This window comes from Gadus morhua, chromosome 11 (genome assembly GCF_902167405.1).
Source record: "Gadus morhua chromosome 11, gadMor3.0, whole genome shotgun sequence".
Lineage (NCBI taxonomy): Eukaryota > Metazoa > Chordata > Actinopteri > Gadiformes > Gadidae > Gadus > Gadus morhua.
The window spans coordinates 23,258,121-23,285,591 of NC_044058.1; the positions used below are offsets into that span (position 1 = coordinate 23,258,121).

At 46.0% G+C, this 27,471-nt stretch overlaps 1 protein-coding gene across 1 annotated transcript; it reads left to right on the forward strand.

The window, feature by feature from the left end:
• The first annotated feature begins 287 nt into the window (after nt 1-287).
• Nucleotides 288-27,078, forward strand: mtbp (MDM2 binding protein). Its single transcript, XM_030370810.1, has 23 exons — nt 288-558; nt 1,159-1,239; nt 1,354-1,427; nt 2,078-2,229; nt 2,370-2,428; nt 4,560-4,704; nt 6,611-6,725; nt 8,563-8,670; nt 13,656-13,750; nt 14,159-14,225; nt 14,707-14,824; nt 14,944-15,123; nt 15,499-15,600; nt 17,394-17,540; nt 18,006-18,099; nt 18,281-18,445; nt 19,612-19,707; nt 21,021-21,314; nt 21,769-21,929; nt 23,271-23,383; nt 24,436-24,549; nt 26,026-26,091; nt 26,207-27,078. Exons 1-23 carry the CDS (start codon nt 492-494, stop codon nt 26,258-26,260), a joined length of 2,667 nt encoding a protein of 888 aa, XP_030226670.1. The 5' UTR covers nt 288-491; the 3' UTR covers nt 26,261-27,078.
• Nucleotides 27,079-27,471: the final 393 nt, after the last annotated feature.

Genomic DNA, 27,471 nt, shown 5'->3' on the forward strand with positions numbered 1-27,471 from the left:
TAGTAAGTAAGTAAGTAAGTAAGTAAGCTTTATTTGTACAGCGCCTTTCACAGACCAGGGTCACAAAGCGCTTCACAGTTAAAACAAAAACAATAACAATACACAGTTAAGAAGTACATACAAATTTAAGTTTAAAAGGCCAAGACAACTAGGTGACAGACATAGCAGCCCCAAGACAGCTAAGCAAAAGCATGAGCAAACAAATAGGTCTTTAGTTGCTTTTTGAAGGAGTCAATAGAATAGAATAGTTCATATTAAGTAGTTATCATTGCTTGCACCCTTTCAAAGCACTACGCTATCTCTGTATTCCAGCATGTAGCCCGCCGTAGTAGAAAGTCGTATGTCTTTTATTTTGAAAATCTCGGTCCGGAAGTAGATCGGCTGCCGCTAGTTTAGGCCTTTAAAGTTTAGCGGGAGTTTTGACCCTACGAGAAGGCTTTTATCACATTTTAATCGCAATTTTTTAAGCATACATTTTTTAATTATTTAACATGGATAAATACGTGATGCTTTTATCCTTCTGTCCTCGGTTATCGGAATGTCTGGATGATTTTAGACGTAAGCCATAGCTACTAACCTGCTCTTGACAATGTCCTTAACCGTACATGCTATCACGTTATCTCGAGCTTCGAAACTTCAGTCGATAGAAGTAATATGTCTGTCAATATCATGATGTAATCAATGCAGTAGACGCATTACGATTGTTGTGAGTAGTTCAATCTATTACGGCATAGTGGTTGTTCCTCAATGTTAACTCGCCCAGCTATACCAATTAACTTTTACGTTACAGTGGAACTGGGTCACCGTACTGGTACATGGTCGCCAGTAATGGTAGATATTGCTGTAGGTTATGTTTTGCTACTCCAGAATATGTGAAATATCACATTATTTGTTTGATGGTGTTTTGTGGTCTATGAGCGACTGTTATGTAGTGTGATTACTTCGTGCTGACTTGCTATTTTTGGTCGTATATTACACTGTGCTATTGTTATGATCCACGGCATACACTAGTTTGCACAATTAGTATTTCTGTTTCACTTACGAATATACTTTTTTTCTTTATTTATGTTTTCTTTCACTTATAACATGATTGCATGATTGTGCTTCAAACAAATACAACTACTGCATTGATTATACCTGCCCTGCCATTTATCCCAGCTTTAGAGAAAGTGAAGCAAATATATGATGGTCTAAGGGGCATCTCCTGTGACGAATCTCCGAGGGTCTCCGCGTTCCCAGGTAGGATTCTGCATGCATACTTTGACTGCCAGTCGTACTTATCTGTCCAGTTTTCGTTTTACTGTCAAACCCATTGTGTGAATATATTCAAATCCCCTCTCTCATTTCCTCTAGCTTGTTCGCTTAGTGGCTACCCATCAGGGCAGAGATGGTTCTTTGCCATCCAGGCTGTCCATGGATTTGGTCAGGTAACTACAAAATGATATACAATAATTGAGTCCCACATTCCACCAGCAGGCAGTTATACCCCTGAACATTTGGAGAAACCTTTAAAGTCTGTGTGTGGTTATAAATGCTTAATTAATAGTTTTCAAGGCAGTAGGAAAGTCAGACGACTGGTTATTCCTCTCCCAAACGAAATGTCCTGGTTTAGATTTCTGACATCTCACAACCTTTTGGCTTTGCTTCTTTATACCTCAATATAAAGGCTATTAACCGCCAAAGTCGTTAATAGGTTATTCTCTGATGTTGCCATGGCAACATGTGATTGCTGTACGACAATATGCATGCACTAGTATGTTGACTATATACACATAATGACTAGCCTTTATCACATATACATCATTATCCTTATAGGATTATTTGTTTGTAGCTCTTTTTCCAAAAACATGTATTCAAAATTATAACACAACAATGTGACCCATTTAAGAAGAGCTTGAAACATCCGTCCCTCCTTGGAGCGGACAATCATTTTAAGCTGTATTATAAGTGCCACATTGTGCAAGACTCAGTGGCGCGACCAAATTCAGGAACTAATAACATTGTTCTTTTCCATGAATTGCCTTGAGTCGAGTGTGTAGGTTCACAATGCCATTCTGTGCACATGTGTTTGTGTTAGTATTGCAGTTCAGATTGGGAAGAGGGGAGAGCCAGCCAACCGAAGGGGGACAGGGAAGAGGAGAGCCCAAGCGCCTGGCAGCTGTGTCACAGCTCTCTGCAGGACCAGGGAAGAGAAGGGGAGACACAGGATGAGCAGTCTGCACTGGCAGAGTAAGTTCTTCTTTCATTTTGTGCATGGTTGTGTCGCATGGGCATGTGGGTGTGTGTGTGCTAATGTGTGTGATCACATGGTGTATTTGATCACAGTCTGTTCTCCTGATGTTTGAGTTTGAGTTTTGATGTCCTGACAGGTTGTTTGAGGAGGCAGCAGAAGGACTACATCTCTTGTCAGACAAACTACCACCACCAGGTATGTAGAAAAAAAAAAAAAGTAAGGTCTTCAACTTTATCGTCTTCTCTGCTGTACTTTACTTTGCCTGAGCCATATGGCGCAGTTTTATGCAAACAGCATTCGCAAAACAATTCAATATCATTCTCTCTGGGGTACTCTTGGGGACTTGGTTATATAGGCTCTCATAAGATGTTTAAAATAGCCGCAACGTTTATGATTAGTTGACTTTTAGAGCCTCCTGGTGGAGCTGATGAGCAATTACAAGGGGAAGAGAACATGAACATATTTATAATGTAAAAACTCTGAGTGCATCAAGCAGTGAACAGAGACCAGTTAGCTGGTCTCTAACATTTTTGCATATAACTAGTGACTTATTTTCTACTACTTAAAAGAGTTTGGTGAAACAAACACTGCTTATGCAATGTCCAAAAGAGAACTCCATTAAAAACCTCTGAGGATAATTGATTTTGGACAGGTGTGTTAGACATGCGTTTCCACCACCATCCCTGAAATATTGAGAAGGTTCTGATTGATCGTGGGGCCAAACGCCTTGCAGTACCCCTGGAGAGTTTAACCTCAATCTGCTGTTCTATTAGAAGTCACACATGGTTGAACACAATGTCATTCCTTAAAAAAATTCCCTTGTAATGGGGTGGGTAGAAGAATGTGACACTGTGTCACCTGATTTGTCCAGTAGTAGTTTCAGAAGATTTACTGACAATAACATGGCACAATAGTGCACGTGATGTGTGTGAGCATAATAAACAAATAGGTTTGTTTTTAATAATTGGATTTTCAGTCCTCCTCTACGTGTGGGTAGTGGAGAAGCATCGTTGTAGTGTTTCTGCTGGTTTAAGTGACAACATGGGTAAAACGTTTTTATTTAAACCCATCAGCTTGAGATATGCATAGAAGATCTATGAAAACATCCCTAATGTGGACATTAACGCACCATCACAGTGCTGACACAGTACTTTAACTTAAGTTTTGGGGTGACCAAACAACAAGAATTACAACAGTTTGGAATTCTTCCGTGCAGTGTTTGGGACTCCGGGCCAATCTTTCAGCCATTAGCCTTAAAAGCCGGCTCTCCTAATCCCTTTAGGAATGGTGTTCTCTTCAAATGCTAAAGCCACACTCCACTGGGCACTGGGACGAAATTGAGACTCAGCCATTTATACTTTTTAGATAAGCTTTAGAAATGTTATTTAGATTAAGATAGAACATTGTTTTTTGTTTATATTCCAGCACACACTTTCATCTGACTCTAGGGAGGAGTTTGTCATTGCTTTAATTCCCAAGTTTGTTTTGGTACAATAACTATCCATATGGAGGTGGTTAAACAGACAGTTGGAATGTATTTTGTGTTGAGGTGCATTTGATGCTCAGATCAAGTCAAAATGTTGCATAATTAGTTTTTTTCAAGGATGACAGAAACGACTAATTGCTATGTTGCTTGCCAGCCATTGTGAATAAATAACTTGTTCTAGTGGTATATTATCAGCAATCGCAGACTTGCTGACTGCTATACGTTAGCATTCAGGAACTAGAGCACATTAAACACACTTGGCTTATCGTGTTATTGTTATCAACAACACAGCCTGCCAGAATGACCTTCCTGCCATCCTTCATGACCTCGTTATGCTGATAATGAGATTGGTTTATACACTACAAATTGTCTTAAAAATACATTAATATAAAAACTGCACTGTGAATTTCTACTGTAGATCAATATGCCCATCAACAACTGAATCCATCAACGGAGCTATTCTCTATAAATTGTTTTATTAGTCCCCCCACCACCACCCCCAAGTTGGGAAAATCTCAGACGACAGACGCTAGAAAAGGATATAGGCAAGGCAACTTTATTTATATGGCACTTTTCATACATGAGGCAGACTCATATGTGCTTCACATTGAAACATTGTCAAATGATAAAATAAAATGGATAACTAAAGGAAACAAAGGCAAAGTTAAATAGAAAGTGCAATGTGGTTAAGATTTAGCGGAAATCTAAAGCAAACATAAAATAAAACGATATCCAATATAGCTAGAACCATAGCTATATCTCCACCCATTAGAGGCTGCTAAGGGTGACGGGGACAGAGTGCAGGTCTAAAGGGGTGCTGCGTGTGGTCTTTGTGGCCAGGTAAAGCCCTGGTGGACGTGCTGGTGCTCTGCGGGTCTCCACCTCCAACCTCCCTGAGGGACCTGCTGCCTCTGATGGGTGCCCTCAAACACATGGAGTGCTGGCACTCCGCCAAGATCACCCTGGTGACCCCGCATGCCGAAGGGTGAGCGAACACGCAGCACTACACACGGACGTAGTGATTAACCGGCTGTGGGCCACGTTTACTGTATGGGTGTGATTTTAAGATTTACCTTCGCTCTGTGCCAAAGTTGTTTGCATGACTTCCTGAACTTTCAGTTGATAGACAATTGTCCAAGCTGTCATGTGTACTGGCTGTGGTCTTCTATTTTTCCTGGAAACAGGAACATTTTCTCTCCCGGCAACTGAAGCAAACTATATCCTGGGAACTGCATTTCTTTTTTTGGTTTAACTTCAGCTGCCGTCAAATGCATTGGTCATATTTCTAGTAACACTTAATGCCAGAAGGAAATATGTTCATAAACCTATGGGTTCCCAACCTGCCCTTCAGCTCCAGTGTATTATTCGGGGACATTAATTATAAGTAAGGCCATTAAACTGTATTTATGTCAATCCACATTAGTATACACAAAATGTTCACTTTTGTATGCAGCTTGATCTTCACTTTCGCTGCAAGGATAATGAAATGCAAAGTTCATTGCATGTGATCCGTCTTTGTTAAAGCAAGTCATTTTGGCATTTTGAACGTCATTCCTATAAGCTGAGATGGATTCAATGTTCTGTTGGGGAAGGCTGCTGGTGTAAGCCTTATGTAAAAGCCAAGCAGCGTGAGATGTATACAGTAATAAAGTCAATCATCACCCAAAGTCAACAGACCAATTTCTTTAACTTTACTTCAGCATTGCAAACAGCTGCCAATACAGGGGATTAAATATGGCTCATAATGATACAAAATTCACAGCATAATCACCCAAAATATGCTAGGGCCGATTTTAAATAAAACAGGAAGGCTTCAAGTCATAAATAAAATGGATACGACCCTGAGAAACCCTTGTTAATTTCTTTTTTAAGTTGGCTTTCTAGCAATTAACTCGAGGGACTTTGTACTCAAAAGATGGTCCCTGTACAGAAATGCTCCATGCCTGAGCTGACATAGCCGGAATAGTGGCAAGAGCGTCTTAACAGCTGCTACATCTGATTGTGGAAAGTAACTGAAGACTTGCATATTTTACAGATTTAGGCCTATTCTAATATGTAAAAATATCTAAAAGTAAACAAAACATATATTTTTATTTCCATGGAACACAATAATAATGTACCTAAAACCAGCATCGACTGCTCTCCCCGATGCATCACCTTCTCATCTTCAAACCTTGAAACTATCCCTGGCAATGGCCCAGAATGGAAGGAGAAGTTTGTATGGGCCGGCTATTTCCCAGAACCCTCCTGCTTCTAGGGAATGTTCATTGAAGCACAGTATCTGGCCTTTCCTTCAGAGACGTTTTTGTTATGCTTCCTAAGATCCAATATCTTGTTTCATTCTGTTTTTTATATACATATTTACCATTCCTGGAAGCATATCAGAAGTGGTCATGAGTACAACGAGCACATGCTCCGTCTTTAGGGAGCGGTATGTTTTCCCCAAAACGGTACGAGCAGTGCCATCTGTTCAGCAAAAAGGCCCGTTATGGGTTTTTTGGTTTTGTTTGTGCTTTAGGAAATGTTTGACTTCAGTCCATCAGTCTGGCTTGAGTCAGGCTAATTAACACGTGTAAATGATTTGGAAATATTGGAAAGGAGGCTTGGTTGGGTAGTTAATTTTTTCAGCTTCCTCTGCATTTTTATTATTGTCTGATCAAAAATGGATAACCATTTATCCAACCACAAATTCCCCAACCAGCCCTTCCTTTCAAGCCTGAATAGTTCCAATAGTATCCACGCTGAGTGTGAGCTTTGCCTCCATTCCCTATAGCATGCCTGTCAAGCAACCGATCCAAGTCCCTTAACACAATGATAAAGTTTGGATCCTAGCCTGTGGGATCCCTTCATGAATACAACTGAAAACCCAGACCGTATTATCATGTGTGCAGGTGGCAGACGGTGGCTGCCTCTCTGGGTGCCACTGTGGTGGGGCCTGCTGAGATGGACAGCTGCATAGACCACAAGGAGCAGTGGAGAGGAGCTCTGCTGATCAGGGAGAAAAAGGTAAGTTGTTTGTCGTATTTGGGGGGCCATAGGGCGAAAGGCTTGGCTATGGTCGGACGTCGACGCAACGCCAATGACCACGCAGTCGCTTCGACGCAGTTGTGAACCTGTTTTGGTTCTGCGTCGGGTTTTAGTGAGCGTTTTAGTGCTGTGTCGCCTCGAGCAAAGGTTACAATTTTTGGGAGGTGCATGTCAGGCCCTTGCGGTGGATGCAAGGAGGGTCCACAAGGAGAGAGGAACCCTGCATAAAATAACCTTTCTGTGCCCCCTTGTGGCCACCCGTGGTAGTGTGCCTCCCTCTCTGCTGCTAGGACATGTAGAGGATGATTAGCATTATGGATTTAGTCTTATGTAAAGAAGTTTGACCTGAATAGAGGGGTCTGATTGAAAATGAATACAAAATATAAAGGTCATGCGAAGTGGAATGAACGGAGGTAAGTCCATGTGATGCGTGATAAACTGCTCTGCCCTATCAGCGCCACCTCTCACCTGACCTTAAACGCCCCTCTGGACTAAGATAGTTTGAGTAGGGAAGAAAGCAACCAAACATCTTAAAAATGATTCATTAGAATAAATAACGTGTGTGCGTCTTGGTGTGAGGAACAAAACCTTGCATGTTGTGTCAAGGAAAAAAAAAAGTTTTCAACAGTGACACAACATTCAACATATTCAAAGACATTCAATGCGCTCGGACTCCTTCCTGTCTCGGCCTGACACGGGTTCACCCTGTATTGCCTCCGCTCTAGTGACTCTGGCTCCATCCCGCTCCCTCAATGAACCCAGGCTACTGGAGAAGAGCGGCTAAGGGACTTTCCACTTCCCTAAACTCTGTTGACAGGAGTCTACCTGCTTGAGCAGAAAAAACTCCCACAGCTTTTCAGGATTGCGTCCATCTCTGCCCGCGCTCCGAGAGACAGCCATTTCCTTGTCTAGTTGCCAAACTTTTCGCGCCATCGCTTCCCTCGTACAGGTGTTGAGCCGGGGATGCTGAGGCAGGCAGACAGACTCCTAGGGTCCCTGCCGGGGTGACCTTTTCACCAGGCGTGCTTTTAAGAGGAGACAGCCGCACGGGCCGCCTGCCAGTCAATCAGTTTGGGCGTCACCGCGGGAGAGCGCTTCCAAACAAAGAAGAAGAACTCCCCCAACACCGGATGCAAAGGAGCCGGCCGCGATTAAAGCTCTCTCGCGCTTCACCGAGGCGGTCCCCTATATAATAAGAGACGGCTGCAGGTGTGTGTGTGTGTGTGTGTGTGTGTGTGTGTGTGGGCGTGGGCGTGGGCGTGTGTGTGTGGGGGCGAGTTACTGAGCGTGCACGGTGCTTCAGTCGCTCAGTCAGCACCGTCGTTGTGGGGAGGAAGCAGGCTCTGTGTTTGAGGCCGTTCAAATCGGAGTGTCTTTCTGAGTGCTGGGTTTCCTCTGGCAGCTCCGGTTCCTCCCCCCCCCCCCCCCCCGCACCTCAAAGTGTTCAAGATTCCGCTTCCCCGCCCATTACCGAGGCAGGGCGCCCACAACTGGGGTTGGTCCCCGGGCGTGACGCTGTGTGGCAATCCACTGTTCCTGTAGCCAGTTAGGATGGGTTAGATGCAGAGAACACGTTTTCTCAATATATTAATTGATTCATTAAGTTGATCTTCTATCGTGTGTTGTCTCTCTCTCTCTCTCTCTGTCTCTGTCTCTGTCTCTGTCTCTGTCTGTCTCTGTCTCTGTCTCTCTCCCTCTCTCTCCTGTCTCTCTTTCTGTCTCTCTCTCTCTCTCTGTCCCTCTTTCTCTCTCTCTCTCTCTGACTCTGTCTTTCTCTGTCCCTCTCTCTCTGTCTCTTTCTCCACCTGTCTCTCAGTGTGCCTCAGAGCTGAGGTTCGGGGGCTTCTCCCTCCGTACTGCAGTGGGTGACGGTCCGACCAGGTGCTCCTCCTCCGGCCCTGCTGCCCAGCGCCTGCAACCCGAGGTGAGTCTGAACGAGTCCGTCCGGCCCCCACGCCTTGAGGGACTCCACCTCCGGTTTTATTGTAGCCAAAAGGTTTTTCACTGGGATTGGTTTGTTGGCAATTCCCGTTTTCCATTTTCATACTCCTTTACTTTTGTTGTGATAAACACCAATCTCGTTAAAAAAAGACAACACTTGGCAGTTCCTATTAGAAAATAAAGCATTTGACAATTGTTCTCAATACCCTGAAGACATTCCCTTCCGGATTTTGACACACACACACACACACGTGCGTGTGTTATCCACATAACACATAAACGATTGTTCTAATAATGAGTATGTACACTGTAGCCGTCTGGGAGAAAAAGTCAATGAGTGACAGGCTTGTAATCGAGCACAACTTGTCGTAGCACTCTGACGTAGCAGCCAGTTCCTGCTGTTTACATACCAAAGGTTTAAAGGTGATGTATTATACCACCAGGTGTGAGTGTGATTAGCCGTTTTGAAAAACTTTTCGGACATCGATTTCTAGTCACCCACAGGGACTCCTCAGTGGAATTGTAATTGGCTTACAATCCTCAACAACAGAATTCTAATGCTAATGACATGATTAACAATATGTAGTGTTCATCATAAACGTGTCTGTATGCATTATATGTAACTATCGCCTGTTTCCAAGTATTTGTTTACCATGATGATAACTTGGAGAACTGTGTGTGTGTGTGTGTGTGTGTGTGTGTGTGTGTGTGTGTGTGTGTGTGTGTGTGTGTGTGTGTGTGTGTGTGTGTGTGTGTGTGTGTGTGTGTGTGTGTGTGTGTGTGTGTGTGTGCGCGCACACTATGTGTTCAAGCCAGAGTACTATGTGACCGCAGGTGGGTTATTCATGCGATAAGGTGTTGTGTGTGTGTGTGTGTGTGTGTGTGTGTTGACGCAAAAGGTATTTCATTAGATCTGCAACCCGCCAGATGGCTTTGTTCTGGCACCCAATGATGGGTACATACTCTGACAGTCTTCTCAACCACCTTCAATTGAATACCTTTTCCCTCATGGAGGAGCTGTTTATGTCATTTGTACCCTTAGACAGAAAGACATAAACACCCACACACAGAGACAGATACACACACACTCACAGCCTCATTACAGGGATGATTTGCTGCGTGTGCAAATTGGAACACTTTGACAGTTATGTATGTATCTTCTGTATTTCTTTTCCCCACCCTGTATACCCTAAATTCGCTGTTTAGGGCTGGAGTCTGCTCAAGGGAAGACACGGGAGAAATATCCTATTTAAATGCATGGTTAGCTGTTTTAAATGCATTGCTTTCATTTTGTGCTAAATGGTTATGGAAGATTGGGCTCACTCAAGGGGTTGATAACAAAACCAAACGTAATACTATTTGAACTGTGGGAAAAGGGAAATAAGACTCAAAGATTATGTATTCTATTCATCTTTCTATTTCTTCGGCCAGCGATCAATGGGGGAAGACCGCCACAGAGGCATGGGATTGAGACGCAGTAGGTAGGCTGAGAGTGGGCAGGTCATGGGAGTGAGACACAATAGGTAGGCCCGGATTTGCCAGGCCTTTGGAGTGAGATACAGTAGGTATGCTGGGAGTGGGCCGATCCGTTCACAGTCGGGTCTGTTTTGTCATGTCTGCATTCAGGTCGTGTCCTTGAGAGGAAAACACAAAAGCCGTGATCTAAAAAAACAAATTATATTCTGCAGTCTGGCATTAGGGAAGTCTCTTTTTGACTCTTCTTACTCTCTATGTACCGCACCACAATTCTTCAGATTTACAAAGAAACCAAGCATATGTTCTGTATGAAACCAAAGGGATTAGCTTAAAGGGTGGGGATCCGGTAGAGTCTACATTGATGTTTCATTATCATGCGTATTATTATAATGAGGTATTCACAACAGAGTATCTGTGGATACCTAGTTGTCATTTATTTGCATGCTCAAGAATTTTGCCTCTCGGACCTACAATGGCTGTCTATGTTCCCAAAGTGACGTTCCCATGCTCTATGGACACGCCCCACTCAGAGTTAAAATACATTTATAAAAATGGCAATTTTATAAGGAAATCTAAATTGTTCAATATTCAATCAATTAAAACTACTGTTGAGAAGTGGTTCAGTGACTGGAAACTTCTTAGGGACATAGAGGCCCCCCCCCCCCTTAAAAACGTCAATGTTTTGGGTCGATATTTTAAAAAAATTTACTTTGAATAAATGCTAAGCTATATGCCCAGACTCGTTAACAAGTCTGAGTCCGAAGGAGGCAGGAACTGGAAACTGTCCATGCACATAGAGGACATATCCCTGAAACATGTGTTGAAAGTTTTGTGTTTATCTCCGTCCAATGACGTCACAGTATCAATTAGACTAATTGCTCTTAAGCGTAATGCCCCACTGCGCCTGCAGATGGCCCAGAATCACACATAAAGTGTGTGTGTGTGTGTGTGTGTGTGTGTGTGTGTGTGTGTGTGTGTGTGTGTGTGTGTGTGTGTGTGTGTGTGTGTGTGTGTGTGTGTGTGTGTGTGTGTGTGTGTGTGTGTGTGTGAAATAAAAAATACCCATTGCTGAAAATCAAAGACCCCCCCCGTCCTGTCTGAGGCATAATTGCGTCTAGGAGTAAAGACGTGCCCCTGTGAATGTCTTTAAAAGGGCGGTTGCTGGGGTCGGCGATGCGTGGGCAGTGAATACCTCCCGTCACGGCTCGCAGTCAAGAGTGTTTTTTTTTATTATTGAAGCTTTTCCTCTTCTGACGGTAAATAAAAACATCCAACACAGACAGACCATATGAATCCAGTCTGCTTAACCACCAAGGCAGAAACCATGGTCTTTTCATGATGGTAAATGGGCTGCATTTATATAGCGCTTTACAATATTGCCTGACATTCACCTCTTCATGCATAAATTCATCGGAGGTGCTGCTCCAATGGCAGCGTCAACCACGAAAGGTGACAGCCGGCTCGTCGGGAGGGGTGAGGTGTCTTGCTCAGGGACACCTCAACACTCAGCTAGGAGGAGCCGGGGATCGAACTAGCAATCTTGCGTTTACCCGCCAAAATGCTCTACCTCCTGAACTACTGCCGTCCATGATTTGCAACTTTCTTGTCCGTTTAGCTGAGGTAATATTGTATCCGGTTAGAGAAAAGGTTGGGATTTGGGGTTTTATTATTCAATTGGTGGGATTGTTTAGCCTGTGCATCGCCACCTCTTCCCTGGTCTGTTGAAGTCGAGCCCTATAACTAGTGAATGCTTTGGCTGTTGGAGAATTGCAAAAGCACATTTGTTCCCGCTTCCCGCCCCTATGACCCTGATCTCATTGAAACCCTGCTGCCGATCAGCCAGGGATCAGCCGTCCCTTTTTATCATGGACCAAACGAGACAAAGATCTCCTTCCATCATCGTGAGTGACAAGCTCTGAGAGTAGCCCCATGTTTTATTGATCCAAGCCTAAAAAACAATGTGAACAATAAATAATTGATTGACAGCAGAGCGCTTTTAGAATGCGTTGCCGTTTGCATGCCTTTGTTTCCACACCAGGCTTTATAAATGATTATTGTGCATCGACAAGGCATGCGTTTATTACTTTTTTTATTCAAGGGACATTATGGGTGCTTTTGTCAGTGACATTTTTCTGGCTTACTCCGAGAGCTCGGTAGGTTGTAAAGTTTCGTACAAGATGTCCTCACGCAGGGTAACTCTAGTACCTTTTGTAACTTAGAACAACGCCAGAGAAAAACAAGTCGCGGTGGATTTTTTAGCATATTGTAATGTCCAGGTTGTGTGTTTAACTAGTTGGAATATAAGGTAATTTGTGGCGCAACATATTTTTTATTTTTGCTCTCCTGAGCCCTCTCCTGTTTCATAACCACTCCCTACATGACAAGAAAAGCTACAGGATTCAATTAGTGTGGACGCGGCGCGGGAGAACGCGTGTGTGACTGGGAGACACAGCCAGGCGCACACGGGCTCTGATGCAATCTAGCAACAGTGACAGGGATTGAATGGTCATTCCAGTATCGTCCTGCGTTTCCCCCATCAAAGTAAATTGGCAGCGAGTTTGGCTCCGCTTCAACAGCTCCCAATCTTCTGGGCTTGTCTTGAGGGCCTGCGAGATTGATCTCTATCTAATTTTCTCTGGGTTGCTATTCATCTTTTTATATATTTATTTATTACCCCGCCTCGCCGCTCGCTGCCTCCCTCTCTGTTTTTTTCTGTCTATAAAGTTTGTTGGATATATGGAGAGAACTCACACCCTGCACATTGTTAGTGATGATGCACGCACACAGGCCCTCGCATAGCAGGCTAGTGGTGCTTGGACAAAGCTGATCTTGTACTCTGAGGACAGGGGGATGCGTGTCAAGGTTGATGGCGGTCCTGCGTGTTCAGTTCATGCTCATCAAACTCCACTCTAGCAAACTTACCTCTGGACTAGTAAGTCAATTACATGCTGTTATTAATTGGAAACTTGAAAAAAAAAAGGGTAAGGTGGCACAATCTGTTAAAATAGGCCCAAAGCAAATGCTGCCACAGTAAGTGTCCATAGAGTATATGTCTTGGCAGCTCTCCTCTTGGGTGTTTATTGTGAAAGACAATCGTGCATTTATCAAACAGTGACTCCGATATTTGACCTTTCAGGCTAGAGGGGGATCTAGGACACAAGCACTGTACTTGTATGTAATCACACAGGTGGCATGGTCCTTTAAAGCTTTGTGTATCGCCCTAGTGCAACTTGAGGTAATAATTATCTGATTTGATTGATTCATTGTTTCCTAACGAGACCTGATCCATTGAAAGATATTTACATGATGAATCGTATTTGTGTGAAAAGATGCATGCATACAGTAAAACAGAATCCCAAAAACTAGAACAAACAAGCCACGATGATTAGTATAATGTGGAAATGATTCGATGTATTTTTTGGCTGCCCTCATGCATGCATCCCCCTCACCGACCCCCCTTTATTATAATGCAGCGTTGTTCTTCATCCCTAGGTCTTCCATTACTACAGGAATGTCTTGGACCTGATGCAGATGGTCTCCCTGAAAGAACTACCTGACTTTCTGTTGTCCAACACGGAGTTCCAGCTGTATCCTGAAGCCGTATCTGTGTCTCTTTGTGTCTGTGTGTCTGTTAGTCTGTGGGTGTGTGTGTCTGTGTGTGTGTGGTGGTGTGTGTGGCGGTTTGGTGGGGCAGCCAGTTTTCTGTATGCAAAAGCAATTTGGGAAGATCCACGCTTTTATTGTGGTACATGTAAATTTAATTTGGTCACTCTTACAGTCCCTTTCACCCCCTTTTTGAGAGGCCATAAATCATACGGCACAGCCTTTTTTGTGAAAATCTTCTGTAAACATCTCGTTTATAATAATAGTATTAATAATTTACATACAATTGTTTTTCGGCCTCATAATAACAATTTATAATAATAGTCCCAGAATGTCTGTAGTTGAGGCAGACCTTTTCAAACAGTGTATAGTTCCTTCATTCACAAGCACAGTCGCATGTCTGGGAAGTCCAAGAAGTGCAAGCTTCTGTTGGATCAGCTGTCGTCCCTACGTGGAGAGGTAACCGCTCCCTCTGGTCGCTGCTGCTACGGGACTCATGATGTACTTTGCCTTTCTTTGCTTAAAGGGGTGATGTCATGACACCAGGTGTGAGTGTGTTTAGCCGTTACAAGCAGTTTGAAACTCTGCCTTTTCCTGTGTTCCAGTGACATCCCAAGTGGGCGTGTCCACCTAGATGTGTGATTGCTAGATGAGCAGCAATTGCTTCAGTCCACTGGTTGGACTGATCTATCCAGCTTGCATTTAGGTGGACTCGTGTTGTCACTAAAGCACAAGTAAAGGCATATTCTCAAACGGCCTGTAATGGCTCACACTCAGCCCCGGTTGGATAAAATCCACCCTTTTGTTTTTTTTGTTTTAGTCATTAACTTCAGATTGTTCATTGCGCCTCCTTGACATTGCATTTAATCTCCTACACCTTAACATAAAATAACCATTCCATATATCTTGTACACATATAAACACAACCCATCCCCAACAGGTGGGAGCATTGTTTTGCCTGTCCTGTGTGGTCACCCCCATGGCCCAGCCAGTAGCCAGCCAGCTGAGCTCCCAGCGATGGAGGGACACCCTGGCCAAGAGGCCCAGCTCTCTGCCTGGTAACGCAACCTCGCCCATGGACACACTGCAGAACGCACCCAAGGGACTCCCAGGGCAGGCAGGCAGGCTGGACACTAACTTCTCCACCTCTGGGGTCCTGCTTTGCTCCGGGGTGTAGTGCCTGAGGTGGAGGTCAAAGGCGAGGGCGCCCACTACTTCCTGTTGGTCCAGGGCTCGGAGGAAGGTGGAGGTGGAGCCTGCAGAGCCCGGATGCTCCACTCGGCCAATCAGATCAATGGAGCTGCTGCCGTGGCGACCGTAAATGGGCTCTTGAGAGAAAAGTCTCTGCTCTCATCAGGTATTTAGTGCGCGTGTACTTGTGCACGTGGGCTTTACTCCTTTTCTTGCCCGTGCTGTTCCACTCGAAAGCCTTGACATTTCTGTTGTTGACATTTTGCAAACCAGAGAGGAACATTTTTAATCTCGTGAAAAAGCACTGGAATGCACTCATGTATGGCAATCTTTTATGGAAATGCATCGGCCTGAAATCCTGGTCAAATCTAGAGTGTGTGAGTGTGTGAGCGTGCGTGCGTGCGTGCGTGCGCATGCTCGTGTGTGTGTCTGGCTATTTTTCACTCTAACCTTTCCCGTCTCTTTCCCGTCTCCCTCCCCCTCTCCCTCCCCCTCTCCTCCCCCCTCTCCCTCCCTCCTCTACCTCCCCCGGCGCGAGCAGGAAAGACAGAAGGACGCCTCCTGGACTCGCTGCCCTGCTTCCGCCGAGACGACGTGCGGCAGGCGAGCCGGGCCCAGACGCTGGTTCTTAAGGAATGCCTGAGTGAGTCCTTTATCCTCCTGACACCCAATTAGACTCTGTACATGTTGAATGGCAGAACCTGTGGGGCGCGCTGCTAAACCCATGTCGATGTGAGACGAGGAACCTAGGTCGCCCCCATTTTGGAAGGATAAATTCTTCCTTAAAGTTTGTCAGGGGGCACATGGAGTCCATCGCGGCGTTATTGATTTGTAGACTGCCAGTGACCTTGGGCATTTCCACTACAGACATAGCAGAAGGAGACGGTGTTTTAAAGCCCAGCTGTGGGGGATTGTGTTGCGTTGATGTTTTTCTGGATTTGTCTTGATGCAACTTCACAACATCGTCAACTGATGCCCCGCCCATTGAGCCGGCTGATTGGCAGGTTTCTATTTCCTCCTGCCTTTTAAAAGCCAATGGCGAATGCGACGGCAGAGTCCTTGAAATCCTCCACAGAATGTCGAAAAGCTGACTCACTTACGCTCACCTGTTCTGTACGCTGTAGCTGTTGGCTCTAGCCTCCTTTCACATATCTGATATGAAATATTACTCCCCGTTGGAGTAACATTGGCCCTGCAGAGCCAATGGGGGGAATGGCACAGGCTGAAGATCCGTCGGATCTTCAGCCTGTCGTTCTCCTTCAGGAAACGCCCTCAATGTTCATATTATTACGTTTTCAATAGACGCACGTTTGTTTGTTTTTATTTTCGTGTTTGAAACGCAGTCGTTCCTAGCAGCCAGAATGCCGCCGAAGAAAGGAATGCGATCGGACGAATGCGTGTTTTCCGAAATGGACAACAAAAATTTTTGCTTTCAATAGTAGCTGGCAGCTGCACATATCTCAATCTTCATCCCCCCCCCGAGCTACACAGCTACCTAAGCCTGGGACATATTGGAGGTTTGCTTTATGGCGGCGGCGGCTTGTTTAGATTGGATTCAGATGATCTGCGCCGCTTGTTAAAGACGTCGCCTGAGGAGAAAGACGGGTAGAGGGGATCCAACTTGAGGCACTCAGCCCCTCACACCAGAGAGGGGGAGGGAGGAGGAGGGGGGGAGGGTGGAGGAGGGAGGGAGGGAGGGGGCACTCAGTCTCTCCCCGACACCGTCTCTGGAACGTCCTGTGGGCACATCATTATTTCAGCAGGCCCCCATTGTGTCCTCCTAGTGTTCCAAAGACCCTGGCTGGAAGTCTGGTGCAGACAAGCCAAACAAATGCAGGGGCTCATCAAAGCGCCGGTTGGGTTCCGGGGGGATTGATGATCTTCCACCGCTAGGGTTGGAGGCAGCGTCTTTTTGTGCTTGGAGAACGTCCCAACAGTGTAGCGATATTAATTGTGGTTGAAATGCCAGCCCACACTTCACGACACATTCGCCAACACTTTGGGTTTTTGGAGGGAATTATCCCGTAAGGCAAAGCGTCTTTCATCGCCTTTTTATACTCTAGGATTGGGACGATTAATCTGTACCAGAAGGAGCCAAATACAATAAAAAAAAAATAAACGCCATTTAACTTTGTACTCCTATTTATGGTTTTGTTTAGTGTAGAACAGTTAATAACATATATATGTTTTAGAAATATTTATTTTCATAATGAATGTATGGATTTCCTTACCATGGGCCATGTAATATAATATCGACACTGTGCAGTACGTCCTATATTTTATTGGATCTAGAATCCAATAAACTCTTCAAACTCGTAACAACAGGGTGTAATTGCACACCAGCAGTTTTGGAGACCCTTGCTCTTGCAAGCCGAGCGAAACGATTGAGTCTAATTAAATTGAGATATGACCTTTTATATTTATAATTTCTTTCAGAGAGGCGAGTGGATGCCCACTCGACGGCCACGATACCGGTCAGCCTCATAAAGACCCTGCTGAACCGGGCCGCAGAGCAGTACCTGAGATTAACCACTGACCCCTCCCCCCCGGAGGACCAACAGGGCAGCGTCACCACGACTCCAGGTAGGCTATCTGGACCGGGCACTCGGCCCTAATCCCTGGTTAAATTCAATTAAAAAAGCTTGATGTCACGACCATTGTTGTGAACACCGATGCATTATTGATCTTTATTTTTACACCTGATGGAAGTATGTTTTCTTTCCCTACGAGAGTTTTCTACTTTGTTAATGCATAATAATTAAAAAAACAAAAAAAATTTTGGATAATTTTTTTGATTTATTTTATATACATTGGTAGTCAAGGCGGGGCCCTATTGTTGATAAGGCGGCCGCATTAACAACACAGTGCTGGGGGAAACACTGCTAGCTTCTGATGATGTGGCGAATGGGGTTTGGATGTTTTTAACCAAAATGTTAACCCGAGGGTCCACGGGCATGCCGTTGGGTGGCTGCGCGCCTAGTTACCGTGACGCATCAAATTCGCCCCTCCCGACTTCCTGTTCCAACACGTCTCACTCCGCTCGCGCAGAGTCCCGACGAGGAGCCGGCCAGCCGTCGGAGTGGCCCGAGAGAAGCGTGCTCCGGAACGTGGAGAACCTCCGGAGAAGGCGCCAGAAGAACCGGTATGCGCCGCTCCAACAATCATGGAGAAATCGGCTGATTACTGGATGATTTCAAGTCAGGGGGGGCGCAAAGTTGATCCACCGTGAACGCACTTCTGTGCTGCGTGTGTAAAGATGGCGAAAGGTGTGTCGAAGCCACCAGGCCATTAAGATGTGTCTTTGTCTTTGTCTTCCCTCTCAGCTTTGGTCCGTTGTCGGCGCCGGGCTCCAGCGACAGTCTGCTGGGGCCGAAGGACGCGAGCCAGCGCGTGTCCGCGGCGCTGTTGGACGCCAAGGAGCTGCTGAAGCACTTCAGCGCAGACGGCACGCCCGCTGGGGAGCTTCAGCCTCTGGTGGTCTGCAGGGGGTGGGTCTATGTACACAGAAGGAGGTCGGCCTCCCGTTTATAACGTCCCTATCTGGGGGCGCCCCCTGGCTCACCGGGTGCAGCGCGTACCATATAGGCCCAGTCCTGAACGCAGCGACCCTGGGTTTGGATCCTGCCCGTGGTCATTTGCTGCATGTCCTCCCCTCTATCTCCCGTACCTTCCTCTCTATCTCAGTATATTATTACGGTAGGCATAAAAATGCCCACCCAAAAAACAACAAATCCATATTTGCAGCACGTACCTCATTAGTCGCATCGTGTGCGACTTGGAGTCGATGCGCTTCCATAGTCATCAACTACTAAGTTAATCGCAGAGCTTCAGTTCCTCGATGGCAAACGCCGGCAGTCGACTCGCCACTTCCACTCATAAATGATCCTCATAAACGTAACTTCAGCCGTTGGATGGGATGTATGGACGGGTGCGTACACGACGGTGACTGTGAGTCGAGTGTTCACGGTGCAGGGGCTACAGGCGGTTCTGATGAGACGTTGTAATGGGTTTTCTGTTGTTCTGCAACCTTAATGCGATGGGCCTTAAAAGAGGTTGATTGCGCACGGGGGGATTTTCCTTGAAAGGCTTGAGATAAGATTGCCTTAAAGGAAAACACTCATTCTGGATGTAAGGGACTAATGCAGACAGCAACTTCTGGAAGGGGTCCAGTATTGAGTCAGAACGCAGGAGCCATAGTCAAGGCAGTGTACGTCCTCTAAAAGGGTTTGTGTTTGCCAGTGACGGGCAATTCTATTCTAACATGGAAAGTATTCCTACAGAGTAATTAAATGTGGTCATTTATCTTTCGCTTGACACCCCAAAAAATGATCTGCATTAGTCCCAACATAGGCTCAATATACGATGCAGGTAAAAAAAATCCCAAAGTCTTCCTTTGAACAATATTTAAACTATTAAATAAATCTGCCCTTACTGCATTTAAAACTGGTGTTTTTCTCTCTCTCCATTGTCTCCTTCTTTCCTCCCACCCGACCATACCCATCTTCTCAACAGTTATTTCGGTCTCCCCAATTTTGTGGATCGCCCTCTCTCTGTGTGGATTCCTCTTTCAACTCTCTCTCTCTCTCTCTCTCTCTCTCTCTCTCTCTCTCTCTCTCTCTCTCTCTCTCTCGTGCCTCTGCTCTTCTCCTGGCAGGAGCAACGCGTTCCAGATGTCTCCGGACCTGTCTCCCGGGCGGGCCAGCCAGTTGCCCTTCAGCAAGGCGTCGGCCTCCAACTACCACGGGATAGAGTAAGCTCCCTCCATGTCCGTCATGGACGCTCGCCCGCCTAGTCCCGCCCTGCGACAGTGGGTCAGCTGGCGCCACATGATTGATGTCTTATCCTGTCGCTGCCTGTCGACCTGCAGAAGCACAAATTTGTCAGAGAAAATAATTATGGGCCTTTGATTGGCAACATATACCGAATACTAATTTCCCAATCAGCGTGCGAGAGATGGTTCCCATCGCTCTCTCTCTGTCTCTGTCTCTTGACTCTCTCTCTCTATCTCTTCCTCCTTTCTCCAATTCATGGGGACAGAGCATTGATTCACTTTGAGGCGGATTGAATATTGGGCCTTGAACACGCGCCACAGTCACAGGCGTGTTTTATTTCTTTACCGCCGGCGCTGCGTAGCGTTTCAATGGGGGGATGGATAAACGCATCACAGACCCAGCGACGGGGCTCTGGGCCGGACGCAGCACATGGTTACCCCCTGACCACAGAGTAGTGCAGCTTTCCCTCGGCCAGATATACAAACGCAACTAAAAAAGAAGTAGGTTCTGCATCATCAAGGGCGACAGCAGCTCAGGAGGTAGAACGTGGTTGGCCGGTAACCGTAAGGTCGCTAGTTCGATCCCCGGCTCCTCCTCCTCGGAGTGTCATGGTGTCCCTGAGCAAGGCACCTCGCCTTGCATGGCTGACGCCGCCGTCGGTGTGTGAATGTTTGCATGAATGGAAAGCGCTTTGGGCGGCCACTGGTGACAAAAAAGCGCTGTATAAATGCATAAATGTATAAATCTAGCATTTACCCACTGCTGGAAATGAAAGAGGGAATCTTTGTGCAAGTGGGCCAGTCCGATTCACCCCTTGGTGGTGAATTGGCGACTTGTGAGGGTTTTGAAGTTTGACAAGTCTGCAGCAGACACCGTCGGCCAGGGCCGTAGTCGGGTTGGTTGTCGGGGCTGAACGATTGATCGAATTCAAACCGACCGTAATTGAAGGCTGCGATTTTTTTGGGGTGATTTGTTACTGTTACTGACTGGAGATCTGTCCGATTTTTCTTTTTCTTTCCCAAGTCAATAGTTGAATAGAGGTCAATTCATCTCAACACATAGGCCTGGCCCAAAGGAAAGAGCCGTTTTATACGTTGACTGCTTCCAACGTCGTGTTGGTCATACAATGATTCATCGCTTGATAGTGAACACGGAACATAAGGAACTTTAAAAAATAAAATCGCATACTAAATCGCCATCGCCATATTGCTCGAAATGTTCGCAATTCGTTAATTGCCCCGGATGGTTGAGCCCTCCCCGGTTCCTGAGTGGTGTTCTCGTGTCCCGTCAGGTTCTGCCTGGACCAGCAGCAGCTCAGCGCCCTGGACCGCGACCTGGGCTTCGTGCGCCTCCAGTCGCGCCTCGTCCGCTTCGAGACACAGACCACCTGCTCCAAGGAGCCCCTCCCCTTCGCCCTGAGCCCCGCCCCCCTCGGCCCCGCCCCCTCCCCCGCCGTGGCCTCCGAGCCGGGCAGCGTGCCGGACGGGGAGGCGCTGCTGCAGCTGCAGAACGCCCACGTGGCGCGCCTGAAGCGCCGGTCCCGGGAGGCGGACGCAGCCGCCGCGCTGGGGGGGCCGCGCAAGAGGTGTGTGTGTGTGTGTGTGTGTGTGTGTGTGTGTCATAAATATTTGTATCATAAATGTGTTATGAAGTATGTGTGTCTTTCTTGTGTGTGTGTGTGTTCTGTACATATTGGTATCATAAGCTTTTTATGAAGTATGTGTGTGTCTATCTGTGTCTTGTGAGTGAGTGAGTGTGTGTGTGTTTGTTCCATAAATATTTGTATCATAAACGTGTCATGAAGTATGTGTGTCTGTCTTTTCAATCGTCTATAAAAAGTGTGTGTGTGTGTGTGTGTGTGTGTGTGTGTGTGTGTGTGTGTGTGTGTGTGTGTGTGTGTGTGTGTGTGTGTGTGTGTGTGTGTGTGTGTGTGTGTGTGTGTGTGTGTGTGTGTGTGTGTGTGTGTGTGTGTGTGTGTGTGTCAAATCAAGACTTTTCCTCTGTGTTATCGCGGTGCTAATCGCCTCCGCTCCCCCCAGGCTGGTGAAGTCAGAGAGCAGTGACTCTCTGTGCTCCCAGAGCAGCAGCAGCAGTGGGACACGCCCCTCGGTGAGGTCACTGAGGCAGCAGCCAATCAGGTCCCAGTCTGCCTCCACTCTACCCAGCTCTTTGGCCCCTCCCCCCAGTCGTCCATCTTCAGGTAGAGAGAATAATCTGGGATTTCATTTTTTTATTTCAACATTTTATTAAAGAAAATGAGGCAGTATGTTGGACATACATGCTACAGGTTTAGCACTTCTCTCCTGTTTGCTGATATTTCTTATAACTTCCATTTCATTTTAAGATTTATTTTTAATGCGTGACTTGACTTTATACAAATTAATACTTTTTTGATGTGACTTGATGTAACTACAGTTCAATGCTCAAATGCTGAAAGATATCCCTCTGCATTCAAATATTTCATAGCAGAGTAATCATAAAAGGGAATTCAAACGGGCTCTGACCATGAAAATAAGATATGAATGCTGGAGATCCAAACTTTTTCGTTCAGAATTGAGTGCGTACGACAGGATTTTCTAACTTTTCTACGAACCGTTAATGCATTTGGTTGTTACTGGTCGATGGGCTGTGGACAAAGCGTTTCACCTTTGACCCCTAACCAAACGACGCTCCAGAAGAAGACCTTGCTGGCTTACATCAGTGTTGACAAATTATTACCAAGCCTCCTTTTTCATTATAAATGTGAAAAAGCGGCGGTCTACAGAAAGCAGACTTTACACCCGCAATGCACTGTAGATGTGTCTCTTATCCGCGCATATAGTCCTTTTAATACGTATTGCAGCTACTTATGTATTACAGCTCTTACAAAGTACGCACTGTTGCACACACAGTACGCGTACAATTGGGACACACTACCGTTGCTTTCACCGATTAGCACACACGTTGTCGTAGGCTCAGGTGATGTGATGTATCTTCTGCTTTAGCAAAGGATTGTGGGGAAGGATCGCCAATAAAGCATGCTGGCTTGAATACTGCGAAACGCGACCGAATGTAGTACAACAGAGTACGAGTAGGGAAGGCCATTTATAGCTGGCCTTCTTTGCACTTCAGAAGCCGACAGAGATTTGGGGGTTTATTTAAACCTAAGAAGATGTCTCTGTTAGATTAAAATCCCCCTCGCTGAGACCTTGCCTACGGGGCCACAAAGAAAGTGGTTTTCACCCACCAAAGAGCTCAGAAGAAGACGCTAATAGAAATACCACATCAATATTTATGATGATTAACATATTATTTTATTCGCCATGCACTATTCGAATTAAGTTGTGGCTTGCCTTGTACTCATATACTCACATTATTATATCCGATATATCGTTTAGTCCTCTACTGCCGCGGTTACAAACAAAAGTTTCCGAAGTACCCGTCTCATCCAACAAACCACGTAACCCGTATGGGACCTATGGAAGACGAGACTGCCCATGCTGACTGACCATCGCTCACACCCCATCGGCTGCCCCTCCTTCCCGTCTCCGTCCCCCCTCAGGCCAGCCTCCCGCGGCGCCGGCGGACACTACCGGACCCGACCACCAGGGGCCGCTCCAGGTCCACAGCCAGGAGCAGCAGGCCAAGGAGTCCCGCTCCCAGAAGCACCACAGGGTAGGGGGGGGAGGGGGGGAGGGAGGGAGGCGTGGGGGGAGGATATCTGTATGAACAACGTGTGTGTCTTATGGAGTTTTAACGCTGGAGAACCGTGTTTTAATTTGCTTCTAAAGAAATGTTTGATGGTTCCCTTGAGTTTTCCTCACAAGTCGCACATTGTCATAGGGAGGCCTTTTCTTTCTGCTTCCAAATCTGCTCTCTTGTCAAGCTGGTGATCAGGATATAAAGCACATTTCAGGTCCTGCTCCTTTTCAAATAGACACACATTAAACACTGATGCTCGGTGGCACTGTAACACTCACTCCGGCACACCGAGGCATAATGAAGTGCATTTCTTATAGGATTCGATGTTCTGCGGACTGAATAAATTGCATCAGGACTGCGTCCCCTCAAGCTAAACAGAACAGGATTTGCGAGCGTGAGACAAAAGGCCGGCCCACATCAGTGACTTGTGAACGATGGCGCACAGCTGCCAAGATGACACACACACACACACACACACACACACACACACACACACACACACACACACTAGCTCCTCATGCGGTTCCACAATCTGGAGGCAGACGTGGAAGACCTTGGGTTCTGCTGATTATTGTGCAAACACACTTATCACCCAGACATGAGTTCAGAAAAGAGCAACCAAAAAACGAATTATGCGGCGCTATGAGATTATTTTGGACGCAGATAAAAAGGAATCTGTGACCCTTTTTGGTCGAGAGAAATTGCAGCGTTTTGAGTCTGCAGGTTTCAGTGACGCATTGAAATGTTATTTTTTCTTTCTAAAAACACTATCCCTTTTATGTTTTTCGATAACGACCCCTGTTGGAGTCTAGCACTCACACCGCGCAGAGAACGCGGTCGGCCCTGCAATACATACAAGTGATTGCACTTGACCCCCCCACTCACCAGTGATAGTCGCGATAAGGCTGGGGTTACACTGTGCCCAACACGACGTCAAGCTCTTGTGTCAACACATCGACGTGTAAACCTGAGTAACACGGCCTGTTTGATGTGGCGTGTGTTTGTCGTCTCCCTGTGCGTCCCAGATGCTGATGGAGGTCGTGGCTAAAACGCTCGAGGCCCACGGTGTCACCGCCAAGCACCCCTGCTTCAGCGCCTGCAGCAAGAGACTGTTTGAGATCTCCAAGTTCTACCTCAAGGTTTGCACGCTCACTTCCCGCCGGCGCTCTCTCTCTCTCGCTCCGCTTCCCCTCTTGAGTTAAGGCTCAGTCGTGGTTCCACGTCAACCCGACGCAATGACCACGCAGACGCTTTGACGTCGGTTTTTAGTGAGCGGACCAATGACAGCCTTTTCTGCTGCGTCGCCTCGACCCAAGGTTACACATTTGGGGAGGTGCACGTCAAGCCCTTGCGGTGGACGTAAGTAGAGTCCGCAAGGACATAATGGATCCATAAACCACCTTGCGTTGCGTCAACGTGGGACCATAACCAAGCCTTTAAACTGAGCCCGTTTATGCCGGTGGTGGACAGGTAAATGGACAAAACACTGTGCGGTGAATACAACATATTCAGGTTGGGCAATAAAGCCATCATCGCTTCTTGGGCAACTAACTGAAGGTCGTGTATATCCACGGTTAGAGTAAACTAACCTTTAAGTAAAGTTAGTTAATTGAATGCCCCTTGAAGGCTGTTGGATGGATGCTCAGAAAGACAAAGAGTTTGAAGTCCAAGGGTTAAAGTAAAGGCAAAGCTTCAGGTGAAACACAGGTGGTTATATGAGATTAGATGGATACTTTCTCCATCCCTGAGGGGGAAACTGCAGCAGCATGTCAGTACAACCTCTGCTGCAATTAGCCAAAACTAATAATACCAATACTCTTTGGCTGGGATGCAATGATGAGGCATCAGACAATCAAGTCATTTTAGCCTGAATACATAGGTAAGAAACACCAGTGCAGGCTGCTAGTACCATGGACAGTATCAGAACGATATCCCCGTTGAACTAAATGGATGTGGTAGGCTACACCACGGGATGCATCTGCAGACCACCGCCACATAAATAAAGGTAAGATGCAATATTGATTGCTTAAGATTTGCTGGTGCTGTGGCGAGGTCTTTTGTGTTTTTTCCACTCAAGTGGTCGGCTGTTTTAACTTGCAATTGATAGTCGCTGGAGTCAGTCTCTTGTTGACACAAATTGACTTTTGGCCATTCTTGCTTTGCTTGAATTTTGGAATAAGTGTGTGTGGGGGGGGTTTTCTATGAAGAAAACTTTTTAAAGTTTTCTTCATAGAACGAGCCAGACAGATTTTGTATTAATTTTATTTCTCAGTAATTGACTACATGGCTATGCTGTCTTTCAGAACCTTTCATTACCGGCACTAAAGAGAGAAAAAAGAGTGCATCCTCATTGTACCCAGCACTTCTGAAAATGCCCTTCCCAATGCGTCTCTGTCCCCAGCACATTTCAAACCAAACTGACACCCATGGCAAGCTAACCTTCAAGCTTAGAGTGTACACTTCAAACGTGCGTTGGAAACAACAAGGCTACCGGTGTTCAATCCAGAATAGTTAAAATGAAACTGGTACTACATCCAGAATAGTTAGAATCAAATGACAATGTAAGACAATAGTCCAAAGCTCTGCGTCTGATACAAGTGCTTCTCTGCTCCAAGGATCTGAAGACGTCTCGGGGTCTGCACGACGAGATGAAGAAGGCGGCCAAGAGCAACGCCAAACAGGTAGGCCTTCCGTCCCTCCCGGGCCTGGTCCCGGTAGCTCTGTCACTGAGCCGTCCCTATGCAGCGCTCTAACCGCAAACCCTCTGGTCTGAACTGAACCACCCCCCCCCTGTAGGTTATCGACTGGGAGCTGGAGAAGACCTCAAAGAAGCAGAAAGCGGGGAAATAGAGAACATTTCGTACGACTAGCCTTCAAAGGTCATCAAAGACGGGGCTCCATCCGTCACCGTGGCAACGGGACGCTCGAAGCGCCCCCTCCAAGCGCTTCGCGTCGGAGGAAATGCGGCGTTGCGTCGACAACGTACCCACTTGTGTCGTTAAGGACGTTTGCTGTTTTTCGTTCTCAGTAAGAGAGGCCCGACAACAAGGACTCATACAATACTTCTGTTGAGTAATTCTCCAGACCCCTTTGATAACGTCGACGGTCAGCTTCTCCTTTCATTAAGTCTGGTCAGCCGGCCAGGGTCTGGCTTCTTCTACCTTAAACTCGGAAACTTCTACCACTGTATTTCCGAGTCTTCCGCACAGTAGTGTTTATGTGTTACTTTGAAGGGAATGGCAGTCGGACCAAACATGACCACACAGCACAGACTCATCTTGTGGTACGGTAACTCATGGCACCAGCAGGGAGCCATTGGGAGTAATTGCCTCATTTTCTTAAGTTCTCCTTTTAAAGTTGTCTTGTGTTTTGTCTTGCCTGTTTTAATCAATGCAAACCTTAATTGTGTGCTATTTATTTTACTCCGGAGACTATAACATTATTATCAATGTCCATTATTTGTTTTCCCTTTGTGTTTTCCGCCAGGGTTTTTGTTAGTTTTGTGTTGTTTTTATGCCCCGTCTTTATTTTCGCTTTTCAAAAGCATTTTATCAATTATTTGTGATGTTATTTCCGCTGGTTTTATCCGCTCTAAATGTTCTATCCTAACAGATGTGTCATATTTATCCCTCCTCAAGGCGACAATAAAATGTTTTTTTTTAAATGTTGTCTTTATCAGCAAAACAATTTTTGTTTTCATTCTCATTCTTCGTTTCTGTCATCAGTTTATCTGCGTTGTTCGTGCTATCTCTCCATACCCTGATGCATATTGTGGCTCCAAGCTGTTTGAACCAGGTGACCTCAGCCCTCCCCAGCGATACATTCGTACTGCATGGGACTGATTGCGGAGAGTTGTTCCCCATGTATGAAACAAATAATGTTCCTCAGATGGATGTTTTCCATCCCCCTCTGAAAGACCTTATAAGATAACGGGGTCCTCTCTTTTAAATCCATCTGTTAACATTTATGTTCATAACCGCATTACCATAGCACTGATTGTGTTGGACTGTGAAGCCTTTCGCCAGTCTTACCATAAAGATAATATAAAGTCCCTGATTAAA